This window comes from Grammomys surdaster, unplaced genomic scaffold (genome assembly GCF_004785775.1).
Source record: "Grammomys surdaster isolate TR1022 unplaced genomic scaffold, NIH_TR_1.0 125849, whole genome shotgun sequence".
Lineage (NCBI taxonomy): Eukaryota > Metazoa > Chordata > Mammalia > Rodentia > Muridae > Grammomys > Grammomys surdaster.
In genome coordinates this window covers 1,860,598-1,878,787 of record NW_021620675.1, presented here as the reverse complement: position 1 = coordinate 1,878,787, position 18,190 = coordinate 1,860,598, and the positions used below count along the sequence as shown (strand labels likewise).

Genomic DNA, 18,190 nt, shown 5'->3' with positions numbered 1-18,190 from the left:
TTTCTTTCTTTCTTTCTTTCTTTCTTTCTTTCTTTCTTAATTTTTTTATTTTATTTTATTTTATTTTTTGAGACAGGCTTCATTATGAAGCTCTGACTATGTAGACCAGGTTGACTCAAAGGGATTACCTGCCCTGGCTCCTAGATTTATGACGTGTCACCACACCCCTCTGTCTTTATTTTTGAGACAGGGTCTCATTATGTAGCCTTAGCTTGCTTGAAAGTTGCCTTATAAGACCTATAGGTCATGTTGCTCTTGAACTTCCAGGATATGCCTCCCAAATGCTGGCATTAAAGGGTCATGGCTTTATTTTTAATTAACCTGTATGTGGATGTGAGTGGGTCAGTCCTAGGAGCTGGAATCACAGGCATTTGCAAGCCGTCTGCTACACATGCTGGGAAACAAACTCTGGTTTCTGTAAAGAACACCATATATTCTTTTTTTTTTTTTTTTTTTTTTTCCGAGACAGGGTTTCTTTGTATAGCCCTGGCTGTCTTAGAACTCACTCTGTAGACCAGGCTGGCATCGAACTCAGAAATCTACCTGCCTCTGCCTCCCAAGTGCTGGGATTAAAGGCGTGCGACACCACTGCCCGGCACACCATATGTTCTTAATGGCTGGGTCCTCACCAACACAAAAGTCTAGCCTGGAGTTTTACTTTTTCTCCTGGGACAGTAGTATATAGTGTATATAGTATTCTGGCAATTGGCTACACATCAGCTTCAACCTAGCTCCCAGTCAGCTCTATACTTCCAATGGGGAGCAACTGGTATGACCCACACAGTATCACAACCCCACAATGTACTGTGAGGGCTGTGATATTAGCATTATTCAGCTATATTAAGTTTTACTTGAGACATTCTTGTTCCATGGGCTCAGTCTTGTAAATGCTGGGATTACTGCCATGTCCTTACCTAAGTTTCTGTATGTATAGCCTATTATACTAGAGCTGGAAACCTCACGGGTCCTTCACCTTCCAGACTCATAGCCAGGAAAAGCAAGCACGGTTTTGAGCATAGGACCAAGAGCTACACTCTGCAGAACAAAACTTAGTAGGGACAACCCCTGCCAGTTACTAAATTCGTGGTGGCTTCTATTCTTCTTTTGTTCCCGTGGGAGACTCAATTGGTGTTCTTCCCATCCTGATTCAGAAAACCAGTTTGCTCTGGCTGCCCAGACTTCCCCCACAGACTACATTTTTCTTGCCCATGAGCTCATTGTTTTGGCTGCTTTGCTGGTATTAATCTACCAAGCCTGTTGGGGAGATCTCAGCTCCTGCTCCCCTAACTGGCTGGGGCTGCATTCCATTGAGAATCTTGCCCTAACTCTCATGTGGTCACATGCGTATGTTTGTTTATTCAAGTTAGCCTGGGACAAGGTGTGCTGGGCAAGAGATCAAGAAAACAGTTAAGGAAAAGGCTTGTAACCGGGCTGGAGAGGCTTGCAGCTTTTTTTTTTTTTTTTTTTTTTTTAAGAACATGGTTTGCTGTGTGTACTCAGTGGACCTCAGACTTGCAGCAGTCTCCCACCTTAGCCACCACCGCATGCATGGCATGCTAGGATTATAAGCATGAGCCAGCATGCCTGGGACTTCTGTGCACGCATTATCCCCCAATCTCCTCTGCCTTTCCTTGCTCAGCTCACCCCTCCATTCCCTAGTGTGCCTGGAGCAGTCTCTGCCTGGGACATGTTGGTGGGAGGGACAGCTGGGCTGCAGCAGAGGCAGCTGTTAGGTTTGTTCACTTTTCCTGAGGGTGATGGTCTTGTTTACTTCCTTTTGACCCCGAAAAACCCAGGTCTGAGCACAAGCACAGCCTGCAGGTGACTGCTGTACAGAGTGGTGTTTCTCCTAGTGTGGAACATTCTGGATTACTAAGTATGAGCTTGAGAACTGCCTTTCCTCTCCCATCTCTTCATTCAAAACAAAAAAAACACCTTTAACTATGCTAGTAATTTCAACCTATGAGAGGCAGACACAAAAGGATTGCCTCCAGTTCCAGAACAGCCTGGGCTACAAAAAGAAATTTCAAAGAAAATAAGATAAAATTTAAAACAGCAAACAAACACACAGGCTGTGGGAAGTGACGTTCTCATTTCTCAGAAATCCCTCATGAGGCACTGAAACAGAAACTGGGAAACAGCGGTGTTGAAATGAGGGTGTGTGTGTGTGTGTGTGAGATGTGCATTTGTTTGAATTTGGTTTTTTTGTTGTTCTGGGGATCCAGTTGGGGCCTTTGGATACACTAAACACAAACTCTCCCACTGTACACCCCAGCCTTGATCCAACATCAGCTTTTGGAACAGTTACTCTGAGAAACACCTTGGAGATGCTGGATTTTGGGGAGCCCTTTTTGCCTGCCACCTTCCCCTCCCCCACATTTGGTGGTTAAGTCTGGTCTCTTCCTTTCTGTGTTGTGATCTATACAGAGCAGAAGCAGGGTATGGTGGTGTCAGCCTACATATGAGAAGTAAGCCGCTACTGCTGGTACACTGCGGGGCAGAGGCAAGTGGAGCTCTGACTGGGAGGCCAGCCTGCTCTACATAGTGAGACCCTGCCTTAAAAAGAAAAGAATTTGGGCTGGAGAATTTGAATTTGATGGCTCAGCAGTTAAGAGAACTGACTACTCTTCCAGAGTTCCTGAGTTGAAATCCCAGCACCATGTGGCAGCCCACAGCTATCTGTAACTCCCAGGACCTTTACACAGACAAAACACAAATGCACCTTAAAAAAAAATTGGGTAGCTGGGTGGTGGTGGCACATTCCTTTAGTCCCAGCACTTGGGAGGCAGAGGCAGGCGAATTTCTGAGTTCCAGGACAGCCAGGGCTACACGAGAAACCCGGTCTCGAAAGACCCCCCCCCCCCCAAAAAAATGTTAAATGTTCTTGCAGAGAACCATAGTTCAGTTCCCAGCACCCACACAGAGTGGCTTACAGCTGCCCATAGCTCTGGCTTCAGGGGGACACGTGTACACACCACACATGTGCAGACACACATAGACATAAATAAATTTTTAAAAAAAGAAACTTCTCAAGAAGAATGTATCAATGCTGAGGGAAAGAAAAATTTGTGGTATAAGAATTTGACAAAAGGGATGGCTCAGTGGTTAAGAACACTGACTGTTCTTCCAGAGGTCCTGTGTTCAATTCCCAGCAACCACATGGTGTCACACAACCATCTGTAATGAGATCTGATGCCCTCTCTGGTGTGTCTGAAGACAGCTACAGTGTACTCATACACATAAAATAAATTAATCTTTAGAAAAGAATTTGACAAAAAACATCTGGCTGTGGTGGTACACACTTTAGTCTCAGCACTCAAGAGGCAGAGGCAGGCAGGTCTAGGATACTAGGGCTATACAGAAAAACCCTGTCTTAGGGAGGAGGAAAAAAGCTATTTTAAAGCTTTTGAAACAGCACACTGAGATAACTCACAGTGTCAAATTTGTTCTAGGAAAAAATTGGATTCCCTAATTCTTACTGCTTACAATAGCCTTGAATTCTGATATTTAGCCTGCCCCCATCTCCGAAGCCCTGGAACCATAGGCGTGTACCACTTGGCTTCATTTTTTAATTTTATTACATTAAAGAATGATTACATTTATTTTGTCTGTATCTATGAGAACACCTGTGTAGCACAGCAGAGGTCAACCTTCAGGAGACTGTTCTCTCCTGCCCTGTGAGGTCCAGGAATCAAGTTCCAGTGGTCATTGTTTGGCAACTAGAACCTTCACTTACCAAACCATCTGTCCAGGCACAGTGAGTAGTGAGGAGGCACGGGTGTGAAGTCAGAAGATAACATGGAGGTGTTGGACCCAGGGATCCATGTCAGGGCAATCAGTCTTGGTGCTCAGTGCCTTATCTCAGCTAACATGACAACTTGGCTTGTGTTTTAATATGGTTAATAGGAATCTAAAAAGTATTTTGTGATGTATTGAGATATGAAATTAAAAGTTTCAGTGTCATATATTTTGATGGGAACACAGCTTTGCCCACTTGTTCCTGTCCATCACTCTTATTCTGCAAGACACATACAATGATAGGGTCTGGAGAAAGGGCTCAGGGGCTATAAGCTCTGGCTGTTCTTCCAGAGTTCAATTCTGAGCACCCACATGGAAGCTCACAACTGTCAACAACCCAGTCCAGGGGGTTGGATACCCTGTCCTAGACATACATGCAGGTAAAACACCAGTGCTTATAAAGTAAAATCAATTTTAAAACAACAGAAAATGGGGGTTGGGAGGGACTGCTGGTCATGGTGGCGCACCCTTTACTTTTTTCCCTAGATTTTATTATTTTTATGTATATGAGTACACTGTAGCTGTCTTCAGACACACCAGAACAGTGTATCAAATCTCATTACAGATGGTTATAAGGTCTGCTTGCCAGGAATTGAACTCAGCACCTCTTGAAAAGCAGGCAGTGTTCTTAACCACTGAACCATCTCTCCAGATGGTAGTACACCCTTTAATCCCAGCACTCAGGAAACAGAGGCAGGTAGGCTCTGTGAGTTCAAAGCCAACCTGGTCTACAAAATGCATCCAGGACAGACATGGCTACTACACAGAGAAACCTTTTCTCAAAAAAACAAAACAAAAAAGCGAACCACAAAATGTTAACAGCCAATGGTCAACCCTAGGGAGGACAAGGAAGCTGACTGGAATAGGGTAAGGTAGTTCAGGGCAGATGGCCTCAGCACCTGTCCTGTTCCGTAGTCCATACTGAGTCTCCCCTTAGCATAGGTATCCAGGCTCATAGGACACTACTCTCTTATGCAAAGAAGGCCGAGCTCAGCATTAGAGGCACTTGCTGCCAAGTGTGATGACTTGAGGTCTCTTCCACCGGAAGTCCCCTGACGTCACTCGGCACTGGTGCAGCAGTGGCACTTGCATGCACCACAAAATACATGTGGGGGTGGCTCCTTCACAGTTGAACCTGCAGGTTTTGCTTCTCGCACAGGAAATGCACAATCTGGTCTGTTTTCCTTTAGTTGTGTGAAGGGGACAGGAGTGAAGGGGAGAGTTTTATTCTGTTGTCCAGGTTGTCTTGGAACTCTTGATAATCAATCCTTACTCAGCCTTAAATGTGAGAGCAAAGATGTACAGCACCCCCAGCTCTCTGGGTTTACGCAGACACAGCTGATGATGCTCCCTGCCAGCTAATCACTGTGTGTCCAGCCTCGGACCTGAAGCATCCTCCTTTGGAGTCCCTCCAGCACCCCATCTCCCAGGTTAAGGAGCCCAACCCCATATTGATAACTGGTGCTAGGTATACTGAGATTAACCCAGACTGTTTCTCTCTCTTGTCAGACTTAGGTACTTTCCTGAGACTTCCTGTATAAAGAAGGTGCTTTTCTCACCTCTCCACCTGCCTGCAACAAGTGAACCACTCTCCTGAGACACCCCCACTCAGCCCAGGGATGGGTTTGAGGGGTCCTGGGGTGAGAAGGAATACCCCTGTCTCCACTCAGATCTCTGCAGACCACAGGCCACTCTAGCAAGGCATTCCTTGGCTGCAGAGTAGAAAGCAGAGTCTGCAAACGTTGTGTTTGGTATGGTGACACATGCCCAGCACTTTGGGGCCTTGGTCAAGGAGGATCATCACAGGCTCCAGGCAAACCAGAGCTACAGAGGGGCAGGCAAGAAAGGAAAGAGGGCCAGCTGGGGTCCAGGGGGCTGTGGCTCCCGAGTTTTCTCCACCCCACAGCCTCGATCCTTAATGTCTACTTGACCCTCAGCTATAATCTTCATGTGGATTTCTTGACAGAGAATGGCTGGTGACTGAGACACTCAAGCCCTGGGCAGCAGCCTAGTAGTTTGTGCTCAGCCTCAGTCCTGCTGACCAGAAAGTGAAGTCTCGATGGATGAGTGGCCGGGGAGGGACCTCGTGTTGAAACTCCATCAGGTCCACCTTTGCAGCTGCACGCACCTTCCGACCAGGTGGCCAAGGGGGATTCGGAAGTCTACTCGCTAAATTTAGTAGAAAGGCTGAAGCTTAAATCGAGAGGGTATTTACCCTAGGAAGTTGGAGTAAGGAAGTAAGGGGGAGGGGACCCCTAGCCACGGAGCTTTTAAAAATAATGCACAGCCTGGGGCTTCCTGCACACAAAGTAAACTCTCACCCGGCCGTGCCTCAGCACAGCTGAACTGAAAACATACAGACAGGTCATCTGTATACTAGAACCACCTCTCCCAGCAGCAAACACACAGAAATGAGCACTCCGCGGCCATGCATGGGCCTCTGCATGCTCGCTCTCTGTGTGCGTGCCATTTGCTCCCATCCCCCTGCCCCATCTCAAGTCTCAAAGGTCCAGTTCCTCTAAGTTCTTCCCTAAATTCCCCCTAGCGCACCAAACAGGGGCTTCACCACATCCATCTGCCCTTTGGGTTTTAACTTCCTTACTCAGACCCTCCGGAGAGTTTCAGAGGTCAACAAAACTGTCTAGCCACTGCTCCTTCAAGGGGCCCAGGGAAAAGGGGGCTTTAAGTCAGACCTTCCTTCCTAGGAATGTCTACTCTAACCCCATGCTGCTCACAAGTTGACCTGAGGACTGCAGGGACTTCTCCTTACAGTGAGGAAGAGGGCAGACTCACCCCACCCCTCAGAGTCACAGGCTAGAGGTAGAAGCTTTGGGGCTATCAGAAAAAGAAAGGAGGTGTTCATGATGTTGGGGGAACCCTAGAGGGCCATGGCTGCATTCTCCACCGGTGATTGGCTCTCAAGCCCAGACCGAACTCTAAACCTGCCCAGCAACAGCCCTAAGAGGCCTCAAAAGGGAGGGGAAGTCAGCTGAGCTGTGGCCTCCACCCCAGTCCTGTTTCCAGGAACTGATGGGAGGGCCTGGGAGTGCAGCCACCCCTCCCTGCTCAGGGACTCTGCGTTCATTGCCTGTATCTGGAAGCTGGCTTTGGGCCGCATTTCTCTGGTCCCTACGTCTTTGCCTTCCCTTCCAAGGTCACCCAAGAAAGAAGCACATCTGACCCTCCTCAGAGGCGGGGCATTCTTGTAGCCTCCTTGTGGGGGAGCCCTGTTCTGAGCCAAAGTCAGTTTTTTTTTTTTTCATCGTGTTTTTTGAGACAGGGTCTCACAGTATAGCCCAGGCTAGCCTTGTGATCCTCCTGCCTCAGCCTCCCAATTGCTATTATCACTTTATTTTTTTTATTTTTTATTTTTGGTTTCTCTGTATAGCCCTGGCTGTCCTGGAACTCACTCTGTAGACCAGGCTGGCCTCGAACTCAGAAATCCGCCTGCCTCTGCCTCCCAAGTGCTGGGATTAAAGGCGTGCGCCACCACCACAGGGCTTGATCACTTTATTTTGAATGGAAAAAAAAAAAAAAAAACAACTAGGAAGGGGCATGACTGCTCCTAGGAATGCTGAAGGAGAAAGTTTACACTAGATCAAAAGGGAGAACGTAGCCAGAGGCAGCCACAGCCTGGAGAGTCCAGAGTAGGCCTTACCCTGTGAGGAGAGGAGGGAGGGGAAGAGAGAGGAACCAGGTGCAGCAGCCAGGAGGCCAAAGGTACAAAGGGGGCAGGTAGCCAGAATGGTCGATTATACAGGGAGGGGCAGGCCAGTCTCCTGGGCTGGGAGACAGGGTGTGCCAACCATACCCGTGAAACAGGCAGGGACTGAGGGAGGCTGAGAGAACCTAGACTTCAGGTCCACTTTAATATATTAAGCAGGCAAGTCAGCCATTTGTCCCAGGTATGAAACGTAATAATTTTCCCTCCCCTGCGTCCTCGCCCACTCTCCACACACTAGCCTGAGTCCCAAGGCAGTGAGTTTTGTGCCATTCTAATGTAACAAAGGATTTGCTACAGTAGAAAAAACAGATTTTTAGGGGAACTTGATATCCTCGGAGTCTAGCTATGTTCAGAAAATAGTAGTCACTGAGTAAAACTGTCCGCAGGCTTTTACTAATGACCAGACTTAGGCTGTTTGGAGAGACAAGGACGGGACTGAGCTGCCTCCAGTGGGAACATCTGAAGCAAGAAACTCTGGCCTCGGAACTGTAGGAGTCAGGGAAGAGAACCCTGGAGAAAGCTGTCCCCTTCACAGCAGCTTTAGCAAGTTATTTACTTTGAAAGAAACACGGGGAGCGGGAAGTGGTGGGGGAGGGAGGAGGCCTGCTGAGACATCTCTGAGGAATGTGTCTCTGGCAGGACATCTGGTCCTCCGTTGGCCCCTCCCTCATCCTGCAGTCACAGAGTCAGGCGGGCCAAGCTCCTGTGATTCTGCTGAGCAAGGGGAGGGGGCAAAGTCACCACCACGTGCACCAAAGGGACGCAGTAAGCAAGCTTCTAACAGGGAAGTGGGTTAAAGAGGAGAAGACAGGCCAGAGCAAGAGAACCTGAAAAGTCGCACCCATGCCTCACGAACACACACACAAGGCAGCTTGGCCCTGGATTGAAAAGTCCTGCTGGATTCCTAGAGACTACAGGAAGAGCCTACCCAAAAGCCCACCACAGGCTCCCTGCTGGGATCCAAGCACCCATTACTGCTCCTAAACTGGGAAAAGTAGCGGCCCCTAGTGGCCAACGAGCCATCTGCAGTTGTTGGGTGGGACAGGATATCAGGCCCTTGAGCCAGACTGCTCCAGGTCTGAAGCTCCGCCCACAGCGTGAGGACCACACCTTCCTCCCATCCCAAAGCACTGCTCCCGTCCCACACCACATTCTGGCCTCGCACTGCTCAGATGGTGGGGTCCCCATGAAGATAACAATATTTGTCACAATCAACTTTAATAAAAAATAAATTACTTCTGGGGTGGGCATCATTTTCAGTGTGAAGTGGGGGCTGGGGCTATGGTGTCTTATGCTGACGTTTCTCTTTTTCACCCTCGACACAACTGGTCCCTGCTCTGGAGAGATGTGGTCTTTCCCGGGTAAGGTAAGGTAGCAGTGGCTGACCCCCCACCCCCACCCCTGCTAATTAGGGAGGTAGGAATACAGAGACTAGATAAAGCAGGGACAGGACCAACAGGGTAACTTAGAAGATGTGAGGCCTGATGTGGAGGTAAGGTTTGGAGCACAGAACTGAGGGACACATGTAGGGAAATGTAGTCTTGCTTTCTCCCCAGCCCAGAAAAGCATGAGGGAAACAAGCACTGCCCACTTCCGGTTCTTTCTCAGGCTGCTTTTGAGAAAGTGATGACCGTACACAGGGGCAAACACCCAGGTAGGTCAGGTACACTCCTTGGGCTATCACACTGTAGGTCTCTCACCCTGGATCCCTCTGGCAAGGCTGAGACCAGGTGAAAAGCCAGAGGACACAGAGTGGCCTAGTCAGTGGGTGGCACAAGAAAACCACGAAGAGAGGGTCTCTTGGACCCATTTCAAGCAGGATCCAGCTGAGACTGCTCCAGAACATGGGCACATGAGCGGCAGCAAGTAGCTGTGTAGTAGGGGTAGACGCAGAGCCGGGCCTGTACCACCAGGGGGCAATGTGGAGAGCTGTCCTTGCATTGGTCATCTGAGGACAGAGGTCAATGGCACGAGACAGGACTGACATCATCGCTCTGGAAGTGTGGTGCCCAGTCCCACCAGCCCTTCTCACATCTGCCCATGTTCCAGCTAAATCTCCACTGGGGTGGATGGGAAGCTCTTTACCTGGTCGCTGGTTGCAGGGTTGGCTGTTACAGGGCCGCTTCCTGGAAGGTCGCAGGTGAGGAGGACATCGGGAGCCAAGAGTGTGGTTGCTACTCAGGCACTGGACTTCCCTCGTCTGCACGCCTCCCTGGCAGGACCGAGAACACTGGGGAGACCATAGCCATCAGATCAGATGTCTAAAGTTCTCAGGGCTGCTCCCCGCGCCCTTCCTCTCTGAGGGACTGTGGTAGAACATTATCCAGGGACATTATAAAATCCCAAATGGAGAAGGTCCTCGAATCCTCCAAGTCTACAGGAAGTGGGACAACACAGAAGCTCATCTGGGCTGTCCTGGGCTCTGAGGGGCTTGGCTGAGTGCAGGCCTCTTTGCTAGAGGCCCAAGGAGAACAAGGCAAGGGAGCCAGGCACTCACCGGGCTCCAGAGAGTAGAGAACCATCGGTCCTCACAGGCCTGCCCCTGACAGGGTTGCAGGGCAGGGGGCCTGGGTAGGTGGGAACAGTTGCCGGGAGAAGTCACATTGAACGCAGCCCCCAGTTTGGACACACAGATAATGTCTCTGTGCTGTGTGCCAGACCCACACTCTGAGGAACACTGTGTGAGGGAAAAGAGATCACTCTTCAGTTAACAATGTGGGGACTCGCCAAGACTGTTTCCCTCCTGCTCCCCATCTCAGGGCCCTCCGCCGACCTCACTCCAGGGTCCGGTGTACCAGCGCCATGTCCTCTCACAGGGCCCTAAACTGCAGGCACGCATGTCGGGAGGGCGGCTTCTGAGAGGGCAGCCCTGCTCAGTGCTTCCTGCTTCCGGGTCCCCCTGAAGGGTCTCCCCACTCCTAAGGCAGACCACAGCACGTCTCTGGATTCCTGTCCCGCACTCGGCTGAGCACTGTTGGGAGGGAGAGTGGCCTGTTGAGTAGCCTGTTGACTGGACCTGAGGTGGGGAGGCCTCACATCCCAGGAGTTCAGTGATGCCCCCAGGGTACCAGCCTATAAGAAGAGACAGATAGCTAGGTGCTAGTCTATTCTCAAACTTGGTATAAAACTGAGATACTTAAATTCCTGATCCCTTTGCTTCTACCTCTTGGGTGCTGGTAACAACAAGTGTATGTTGTACACCTGGTTTATGTGGTACTGGAGGTCAAAAGTAGAGCTTCACACATGCTAGGCACACACACTGTCTGTCAACAGAGCTACACCACACCTTATTTATTTATTTATTTATTTATTTATATAAAACCTATTGTTTCTATATGTACGATTCTTTTTAAGACAGAGTCTCTTTATGTAGCTCTAGTCATCTTGGAACTGGCTGTGTGGACCAGGCTGGCCTCAGGCTCAGAAAGCTCCTATTTCTGTCTCCCTGGTAGCAGGATTAAAGGTGTATGACTGCAAGTCCAGCGTGTGTGAGTGCAGGTGCCCAAGGGCTGGTTCTGTCCTTCCACCATGGGATACAGGGACCTCACTCAGACTGTCAGGCCTACCACACAAGGAGTTTCATCTACTGAGCCATCTGGCCAGTCCCCTTCTGTGTTTTACTTTGTTGTTTTGTTTGTGTCTGTGTAAGCTATGTATGTCCACAGAGGCCAGAAGAGGGTACCAGATCTCCTGACACTGGAGTTACCATGTGAGCTACTTGATAAGGGTACTGAGAACTGAACTCAGGTCCTCTGGGAAAGCAGGAAATGCCCATAACCACTGAGCATTTTTTCCTTTTTGTCTGGTTGGTTGGTTAGATTTTTGTTGGTCATGTTTTTTTGAGACAGGGTCTCATTTTTAGCCCTGGCTAGCCTAGAACTCAAACTCACAGAGGTTCTTCTGCCTTAGCTGGGATTAAAAGTACTGCCATGCCCAGCCTGTATTTTTTTTTTTTTTTAAAGATAGATTGAGGGGGGCGGTGGTGTGCACCTTTAGTCCTAGCACTTGTGAGGCGGAGGGAGGTATATCTCTGTGAGTTTGAGACTAGCCTGGTCTACAGAGCTAGTTCTAGGACAGCTAAGTTACACAAAGAAATCCTGTCTCAATAAATAAATAAATAAATAAATAAATAAATAAATAAAACAAACAGAACAAAAAGGTTCTACTGCAACTCATATGACCTGGAACTCACTATGTAGCCCAGGCTGGCCCAGCCTCCCAAGTACTAAAATGATGAGTGTGAGTTATCTCTGAGTTCCTAAGCTAAGACAAAGTTTATCAAGGCTGTGTTGGACAGGCTGTGACAGCGTGGCCTGGGGTGTAGTCGCCAGGAAAGGCAGATTTGCCAGAAGAAGTGTAGGACCCACCTTGGAACTCCAGTCACTGTAGAACCAGGCTGTGGTACAGGGGCCCATGTCACAGGCCTCTCTGCTGGGCGGTGGCGGTGGCCCCGAAGCACACTCCTGCTTGTTCACTTCATCACCATTATTTCCAACACACCGAACTTGCCGGCTCCTCTGACCACGACCGCAGCGCACAGAGCACTGAGGGATGAAAGACCGGAGGCTCGGTGTCAGTCATCCTCCAGCCTTGCTTCTACAGAACCAGGGCCTTACAGACTGAGGGAGCTGGGCACGGGGCTATCTGATATTAGGGTTCCATATAGGTCTTGTTTGTAAAGTTACTGATAACGAGAAAAAAAGGTGGAAATTCCTTGGAGCCTACTTCTCACGGGTCCTCCTCACCTGGCTCCAGGGCGAGCTAATCTCCCAGTGGCCACAGAGGTGCAGCTGACAAGGCTGGGTGATGTTGGGCCGGGGGAGATGTCCACAGCGTTCTGGAGGTACTGAGGAGCCACCACCTCCGAATTCCTGTCTGCAGAGCAGCTGGCGATGCTGGGTGCCAGGGCCACAGGATCGGCTGCAAGATGTCCACTCCCCAGCCTCCCAGCTGTGGGTGAGGGAGAGGGAGATGGGTGGAGATGCACACAGGAGAGGAGTCATATTTCACACTTGGAATCTCCATTTCTAGCGGGGGAAGGAGGCTGCTAGGGTTTCCTTACAGTCTATGGGACATGAACCGCTCTGATCTCTCCCTGCACCCGGGTGCTGTATGAACCTGAGGGCAGGGAGCAAGTTCAGGGCCACTGTGTTTTAAGTATCGCAACCCTCCGTGTGGGCCTTACTCACTATGGGGGACACGGGGGTCCATGGCAGGGTTCAGGGGCAGCAGGGGGCCTGGCCCCCACAGCACAGCGCTGTTCATTCAACTCCTCTCCTGACTCACGGGAAATGCAGAGGAAAATGGGGCGCCAAACACCTGAAGGGAATAAGAGGGCAGCCAGGGGAGGCAGGAAGGCTCAGAGCCCTGTTCCAGTGAAGCTCCGGACACAGGGTCCAGTGCAGACCCATGGTCCAGGATATAGAATCTATGTAGATATATAGAGAACAAGGATTTGGGCTGAGGTGTGAAATCTCACCTTTGCCACAGGATGCTGAACACTCGGAGTGCCCCACTTGCTTCCAGTATCCAGCCGAAGACCCCGTGGCTGTCCTGACATGAGTCGGAGGAGGCACTTGGGGAACCCGAACCTGACGCTGGAGGGTGCCTGGTGCCCGAACTGGGCGGAGGGCTGAGGGGAGTAGGGGCTCCCCCCTCAACATTTCTGCAGGGAAGTCCAGGGGCCAGATTAGATGCCTCCCTGCTACCCGGGAGCCCCGTCCCTGCCTCAACCTCCTTCTCTGGGTCTGGGGATCCTAGTTTTACCAGGCTGAAGCTGAAAGGCTGGAGGCTTTGTGGAAGGACTCTCTAGGACTGCAGGAGGGGAAGAGATGACATACTGATAAGAGACACCTGGGTTGTCCTCTTGAAAGATCATCTGAGGAGAGAATGGTGTGGGGTAACAAGAGGGGCAGCCCCTAGCCTTCTCCCCTATTTGATCCACAGGGCTCTGCCCCAAGGGCCCTCCCTCCCTCCCTCCCTTCCTCCCTCCCTCCCTCCCTAAAGGCCTAGCACCTGCCCCAGCTCCCATCCCAGGCTCACATAGACATCCACAGGCTGGGTGGTAGGGCCTTCTGCTGACAGACTCTCCCCCTTGCCTTCCTCCCGTGGAGGACGGTGATACTGGAAGACAGTTCCGATGGCTGGATAGGACCCTGGAGGGTCCACAGCCCAGTTCCCATTGATGATGGAGCGGCCCCCGGGCCCTCGAAGTGCTGAAAGACAGACATCTGAGCTGAGTGATAGCGGTACTATCTTCCGAAGCCTCTGTGCCCAGAAATAAGGACCTGGGCCATCCACCTTCCTCAGCCTCCACCAGGCTTAGGAGAAGACCTCCAGCCTCTTTGGCCTTTTGCTAAGCTGAAGAAGGTGTAGAAGGCAGATCAAAGAAGAAGAATGGATAGGAGCTCAGGACTGAGGTCCAGTTTCTCACCGAGGTAATTGGAACTGGGTCGGAACTGGGAAATGTGAAGATGGGAGGCTCCCGCAGGGATCCACAGGACCTTCTGATAGCCCAGGGGGCCCCCTCGGTCCGTGAGATTCCCCGAAACAAGACGACAGGTAGAACCGTCACCCCCACAGACTCCACAGCCATCCGGACGCCTGCCAGAGCCAAGGATCCCATCACAGCCGGGGCTCTGGGGAGAGTGAGGTGAGGCAGGGGCCACGCAAAAGCCAGGCATACCTCACACCTGGCCCTACTCCACTCTGGGCCCAGCTCATCCCCTGCCCTGCTCTTGTGCTTCAGGTCAGAGTGGTCTCTGAGCTCCTCCATCCCCAGCCACGTTTGGAGGGGCTTTAGCCAAGTCTGGTGGAATCCTGCCTACAACCCACCCTTACTGGGCAGCAGAAACTTTCCCTTTGGCCACCTCAGCCTGGTGTTTTCACTCCTGTAACAATTAAAGGAGTGTGTGTGTGTGTGTGTGTGTAAGTAAAGGTGCACATGTACAAACCAACACCCTGCCCTCCCTCCCCAACACCCTGCCCTCCCTCACCAGGCAGCGTCCAGCCACACAAATGTCTAGGGATCCAGGCTGACACAGGGTTCCATCCTGCACCTTTTCAGTGTGTCGGACATAGAAGCGGAAGCCACGGGGGCGGCAGTTGAGTTCACAGCGCTGGGAGCCTTGAACTAAGAGATGAGATCTATTATAGTTAGCTGAGGTCCCTCCAAGGAGAAACCCCCTGAGCCCTGACAGCCACTCTACGTTTTCTTACATGTCCCACATCCTGAAGTCACTGTGGAAGGGGGGAGGGGCAACTTCCTGTGCTTAGGGTTCTATGTCTATGTTTTTGTTATGCTCTGTGGTCTCAAGTTTATGAATTTGACTGATTCTCCCATTTCATTCTTCTATAAACGGGAAAGTTTTGCACCTGGCCATCAAGAAGGATTTCTGTTGTTTTGTTTTAGGTGTGTATAGACTTTGGGGGCTCAGGTGGGAGAAAAAGGCCATCTTGCAGGAGTGGGGCTCTCTCTTTCTAAGATGGGTTCTGGAGACCAAACTCAGGTCATCAGGCTTGAGGCAAGCTCCTTTACCCACTGACCAATCCTACCATTCCTTAAAAGGGTTTCTGACACCTATGATCACGAGTTCATAGCTCAGGAAGTTTTGTCTTGCCATGGAGTTGACATAGCCACAAGTCCAAGTGGACAGTAACTTGGGAGCACCGGAAGACAGTGTCCTGCTAGAACCAGTGACCAGGTCACATCCACACCCCCTGCCGGGTCACAGCCAAAAGAGCATCCCTAGCCAGCCCCCTCTCCCAGCCTGCCTCTGTCCTAATCATCTGTCCATCACTTCCCTCAAACCCCTCCTTTCTCTAGGTCTGGGCTAAGTCTCTGGTATGACCTAAAAAGTAGGACACCAGGAGGGAGAGAGGGGCCACCCAAACCTGAGTCGGCCCTGCCCGGGGACGAGAAACTGCACCTTCGGTGAAGGGCTCCCACTGGTACAGCTGGCCCATGAATTCCTGGGAGTCAAAGGCGGCACACTGCAGGGCCCTGGGGTCTGGCTGCCCAGGGGGGCAAGGCTGAGAAGGCAGAGACACAGAGGTCAGAGCTGCAGAGGAGACCTGGGGTGTGGGCCACAGCCAGACTAGGTGTTGGGGACTGGTTGCTCAGCCCCCCACAGAAGGACATCAAGGCCCCCGCCCTGAAGTCAGAACCACTATCCTCAGGTCCAAGTCTGGCAAGATGAGGATTCAGGTCAGGGAACAGTGAAAGCCTAGGCCACAAAGCCTGGAGAACAGCTCACCTCTTGGCTGCAGGCTCTCATCTGTTCACTTTCTCCAGAACAGTTTGGAACGGGACTACCAGGAGCATAGAGGCTCCAGAGTGGGCTGGAGTCTCTTGTCAGAGGCAGCCAGCCATCTGGGGCCCTGTGAGGACTCCCTAGAGGTCTCCAGTGCCTCCTGCTCTGCTGGCTCCGGGTGACAGGAGAGAAAGGGTGTGGATGTCGCTCTGCTCCCTGGGGGCTGCTCCAACTTTCCTGGGAAGTTGGCATTCGTGGCCCAGGGGATCCCTGGAAAGACCTACTGTCTCCAAAGGAGGAGGTGGGTGCAGGGATCCCCGTGTGAGAGGGAGCAGAACTGGTTCTGGGTGGCGCTTCTGTCTGAGCAGTTCCTGACCTTGGAGTTTCAACTGAGGGAGAACGGGGTTGGGTATGAAGCTCAGGGGGCTGCGTGTGGGAGCTCCGCTTTTCAGAGGCCAGTTCTGTGCTTGGAGGCTGGGATGGAAGCGTCTCTTCCCCTGTAGAAGAGTTCCTGGGTCGTCCAGTTTTGTGAGGATGTCTGCGGCTCCGGTGCAGAGGCAAGGCAAAAGGCACTCTCCCATAACCGAACATCCCTGGCTTGATAGGGTCTCGAACTCGGAACCTGGGAGGATATGTAGACTTAGTCATCTCTTGGTTTTATTTATTTATTTATTTATTTATTTATTTATTTATTTATTTATTTATTTTTCGAGACAGGGTTTCTCTTTATAGCCCGGGCTGTCCTGGAACTCACTCTGTAGACCAGGCTGGCCTCGAACTCAGAAATCTGCCTGTCTCTGCCTCCCAAGTGCCTGGGATTAAAGGCGTGTGCCACCACGGCCTGGCTTTTTTTGTTTTGTTTTTGTTTTTGTTTTTTTTTTGTTTTGACTTAGTCATCTCTTAACCTGTCTCCCCAGACTGCTTCCTGAAAGATTGGCCTGCAGCGCTGAAGCTCCTTGCCCCTTTTCATTCTCCGCCCCCACCCCGCCCCCATTCTACTCTGCCCTCAGAGCCTCACCTCTGGGCCCCTTGAGGCTCCTGGGTTTCCTCTCTCCCTACTTGAGAAGCAGGACCTCGAAGAGGGCCACCCCTTCCCCGAGGCTGTGGCCTATACAGGGACTGGGGATCCCGTGGAGTCTGGGGTCTGGAGCCCTGGCCCCGGGGCCGGTGGGCTTCTGGATGTCTTGGGGGTCGGGGAGGGAGGGGCAGGGCTGGGTGTAGTTCACAGGATCGGCTTCTGCGCTGCACCCCCACCCCACAGGGTTGGGAGCAGGAGGCCCATCGGCCCCAAGGTCCCCAGAGGCCCTCAGGGACCTGGCCCTCCTCTGATGTCGGCTGATGAGAAGGTCCGAACAGCTACAAAGGGGAAAAGGTCAGAATTAGTGTTTCAAGGTTCAAGAGTTATCAGTTCTCCAAGGTCACATTTACAGGTAGGGCCAGGCTCCAGCTTTTTGTGTGTTATTTGACTAGAAGAGAGGGAGCCAGCATGGAGACTGGGTTGGCCAAGCCTGATACAAGGGGCTTAAGTCTCCCAGTGGGAATGTGAAGCCACCCCTAAGGGGAAGCCAGAGCACACTAGAGGGATCCTGGGCAGGACAGCAGTGGCTCACTTGTCCCGGGCTCACCTCCTGATCCTGGCAGAGCTGAAGGACAGGCAGGAACAGCATTACACACAGCCAGAGCCTGCACACCGAGGGGGTGGGGGATATCAGAGACAGCCAGAGGTGTTACGACATTGCCTGCCCCCACCCAGGCTCTCCACACCCTGGTTGCCAGCTTCTCAGGAAGCAGAAGTCCCTTGCCACTTGCCAGACCCCTTCCAACAATCCTTTCCTGCGTTCTCTAATTCTCTCTCTCTCTCTCCCTCTTTCCCTCTCTCCTCTCTCTCTCTTTCCCTCCTCTCTCTCTCTTTTCCTCTCTCTCTCTTTCTCTCCCTCTCTCCCTCTCCAGCTCTCTCTCTCTCCCTCTCCATTTCTTTCTCTCCCTCTCTGTCTCCTTGTCTGTGTGTGGTGTGTGTGTGTGTGTTGAGACAGTGTTTGTCTGTGTGGAACTCACTCTGTAGACAAGGTTGACTTCACACTCACAGGCATCCACCTGCCTCTGCTTGGATTTCAGGTGTGCACCACTACCCCAGCCCCTTCCCTGCCCTAGTAGAGCTGTTCCGCCCTGCTACCCCTCTCTTACCTGCCCAGCCAAGTCTCCATTGCTCTTCCTGTGACTGCCCCTGGGCTGGGGACCAGGGACCAGGGTCGCTACACTGGCATCTGGACACGGAGGGTGCTCTGAGGGGGGAGGAGCATGGTGTTACCCCTTCAGATATCTGGGGGACTGAAGGGCTGGCTCAGCACAGCACCGACAGCCTGGAGGGCTGGGGGACAGCCTGGAGGGCTGGGGGACAGCCTGGAGGGCTGGGGGA

At 51.6% G+C, this 18,190-nt stretch overlaps 1 protein-coding gene across 2 annotated transcripts in view; it reads right to left on the bottom strand.

Moving 5' to 3' along the window:
• Positions 1-8,723: 8,723 nt before the first annotated feature.
• Positions 8,724-18,190, bottom strand: part of Adamtsl4 (ADAMTS like 4) — an 11,842-nt gene continuing 2,375 nt past the window's right edge. Inside the window, exons 2-18 of one of the 2 annotated variants that reach the window (XM_028789754.1) lie at positions 17,959-18,056; positions 17,400-17,457; positions 16,793-17,130; positions 15,778-16,396; positions 15,451-15,553; positions 14,518-14,654; positions 13,956-14,160; positions 13,565-13,737; positions 13,289-13,400; positions 13,002-13,187; positions 12,712-12,841; positions 12,268-12,472; positions 11,890-12,066; positions 10,296-10,493; positions 10,020-10,199; positions 9,608-9,752; positions 8,724-9,470 (exon numbers count right to left, since the gene is read on the bottom strand). In XM_028789754.1, coding sequence (XP_028645587.1) covers positions 9,334-9,470; positions 9,608-9,752; positions 10,020-10,199; positions 10,296-10,493; positions 11,890-12,066; positions 12,268-12,472; positions 12,712-12,841; positions 13,002-13,187; positions 13,289-13,400; positions 13,565-13,737; positions 13,956-14,160; positions 14,518-14,654; positions 15,451-15,553; positions 15,778-16,396; positions 16,793-17,130; positions 17,400-17,457; positions 17,959-17,978 — 3,123 coding nt within the window. In that variant the 5' untranslated portion in view covers positions 17,979-18,056 and the 3' untranslated portion in view covers positions 8,724-9,333. The remainder of the gene's footprint in view (positions 9,471-9,607; positions 9,753-10,019; positions 10,200-10,295; positions 10,494-11,889; positions 12,067-12,267; positions 12,473-12,711; positions 12,842-13,001; positions 13,188-13,288; positions 13,401-13,564; positions 13,738-13,955; positions 14,161-14,517; positions 14,655-15,450; positions 15,554-15,777; positions 16,397-16,792; positions 17,131-17,399; positions 17,458-17,958; positions 18,057-18,190) is intronic. The other variant, XM_028789755.1, reaches the window with a different exon arrangement.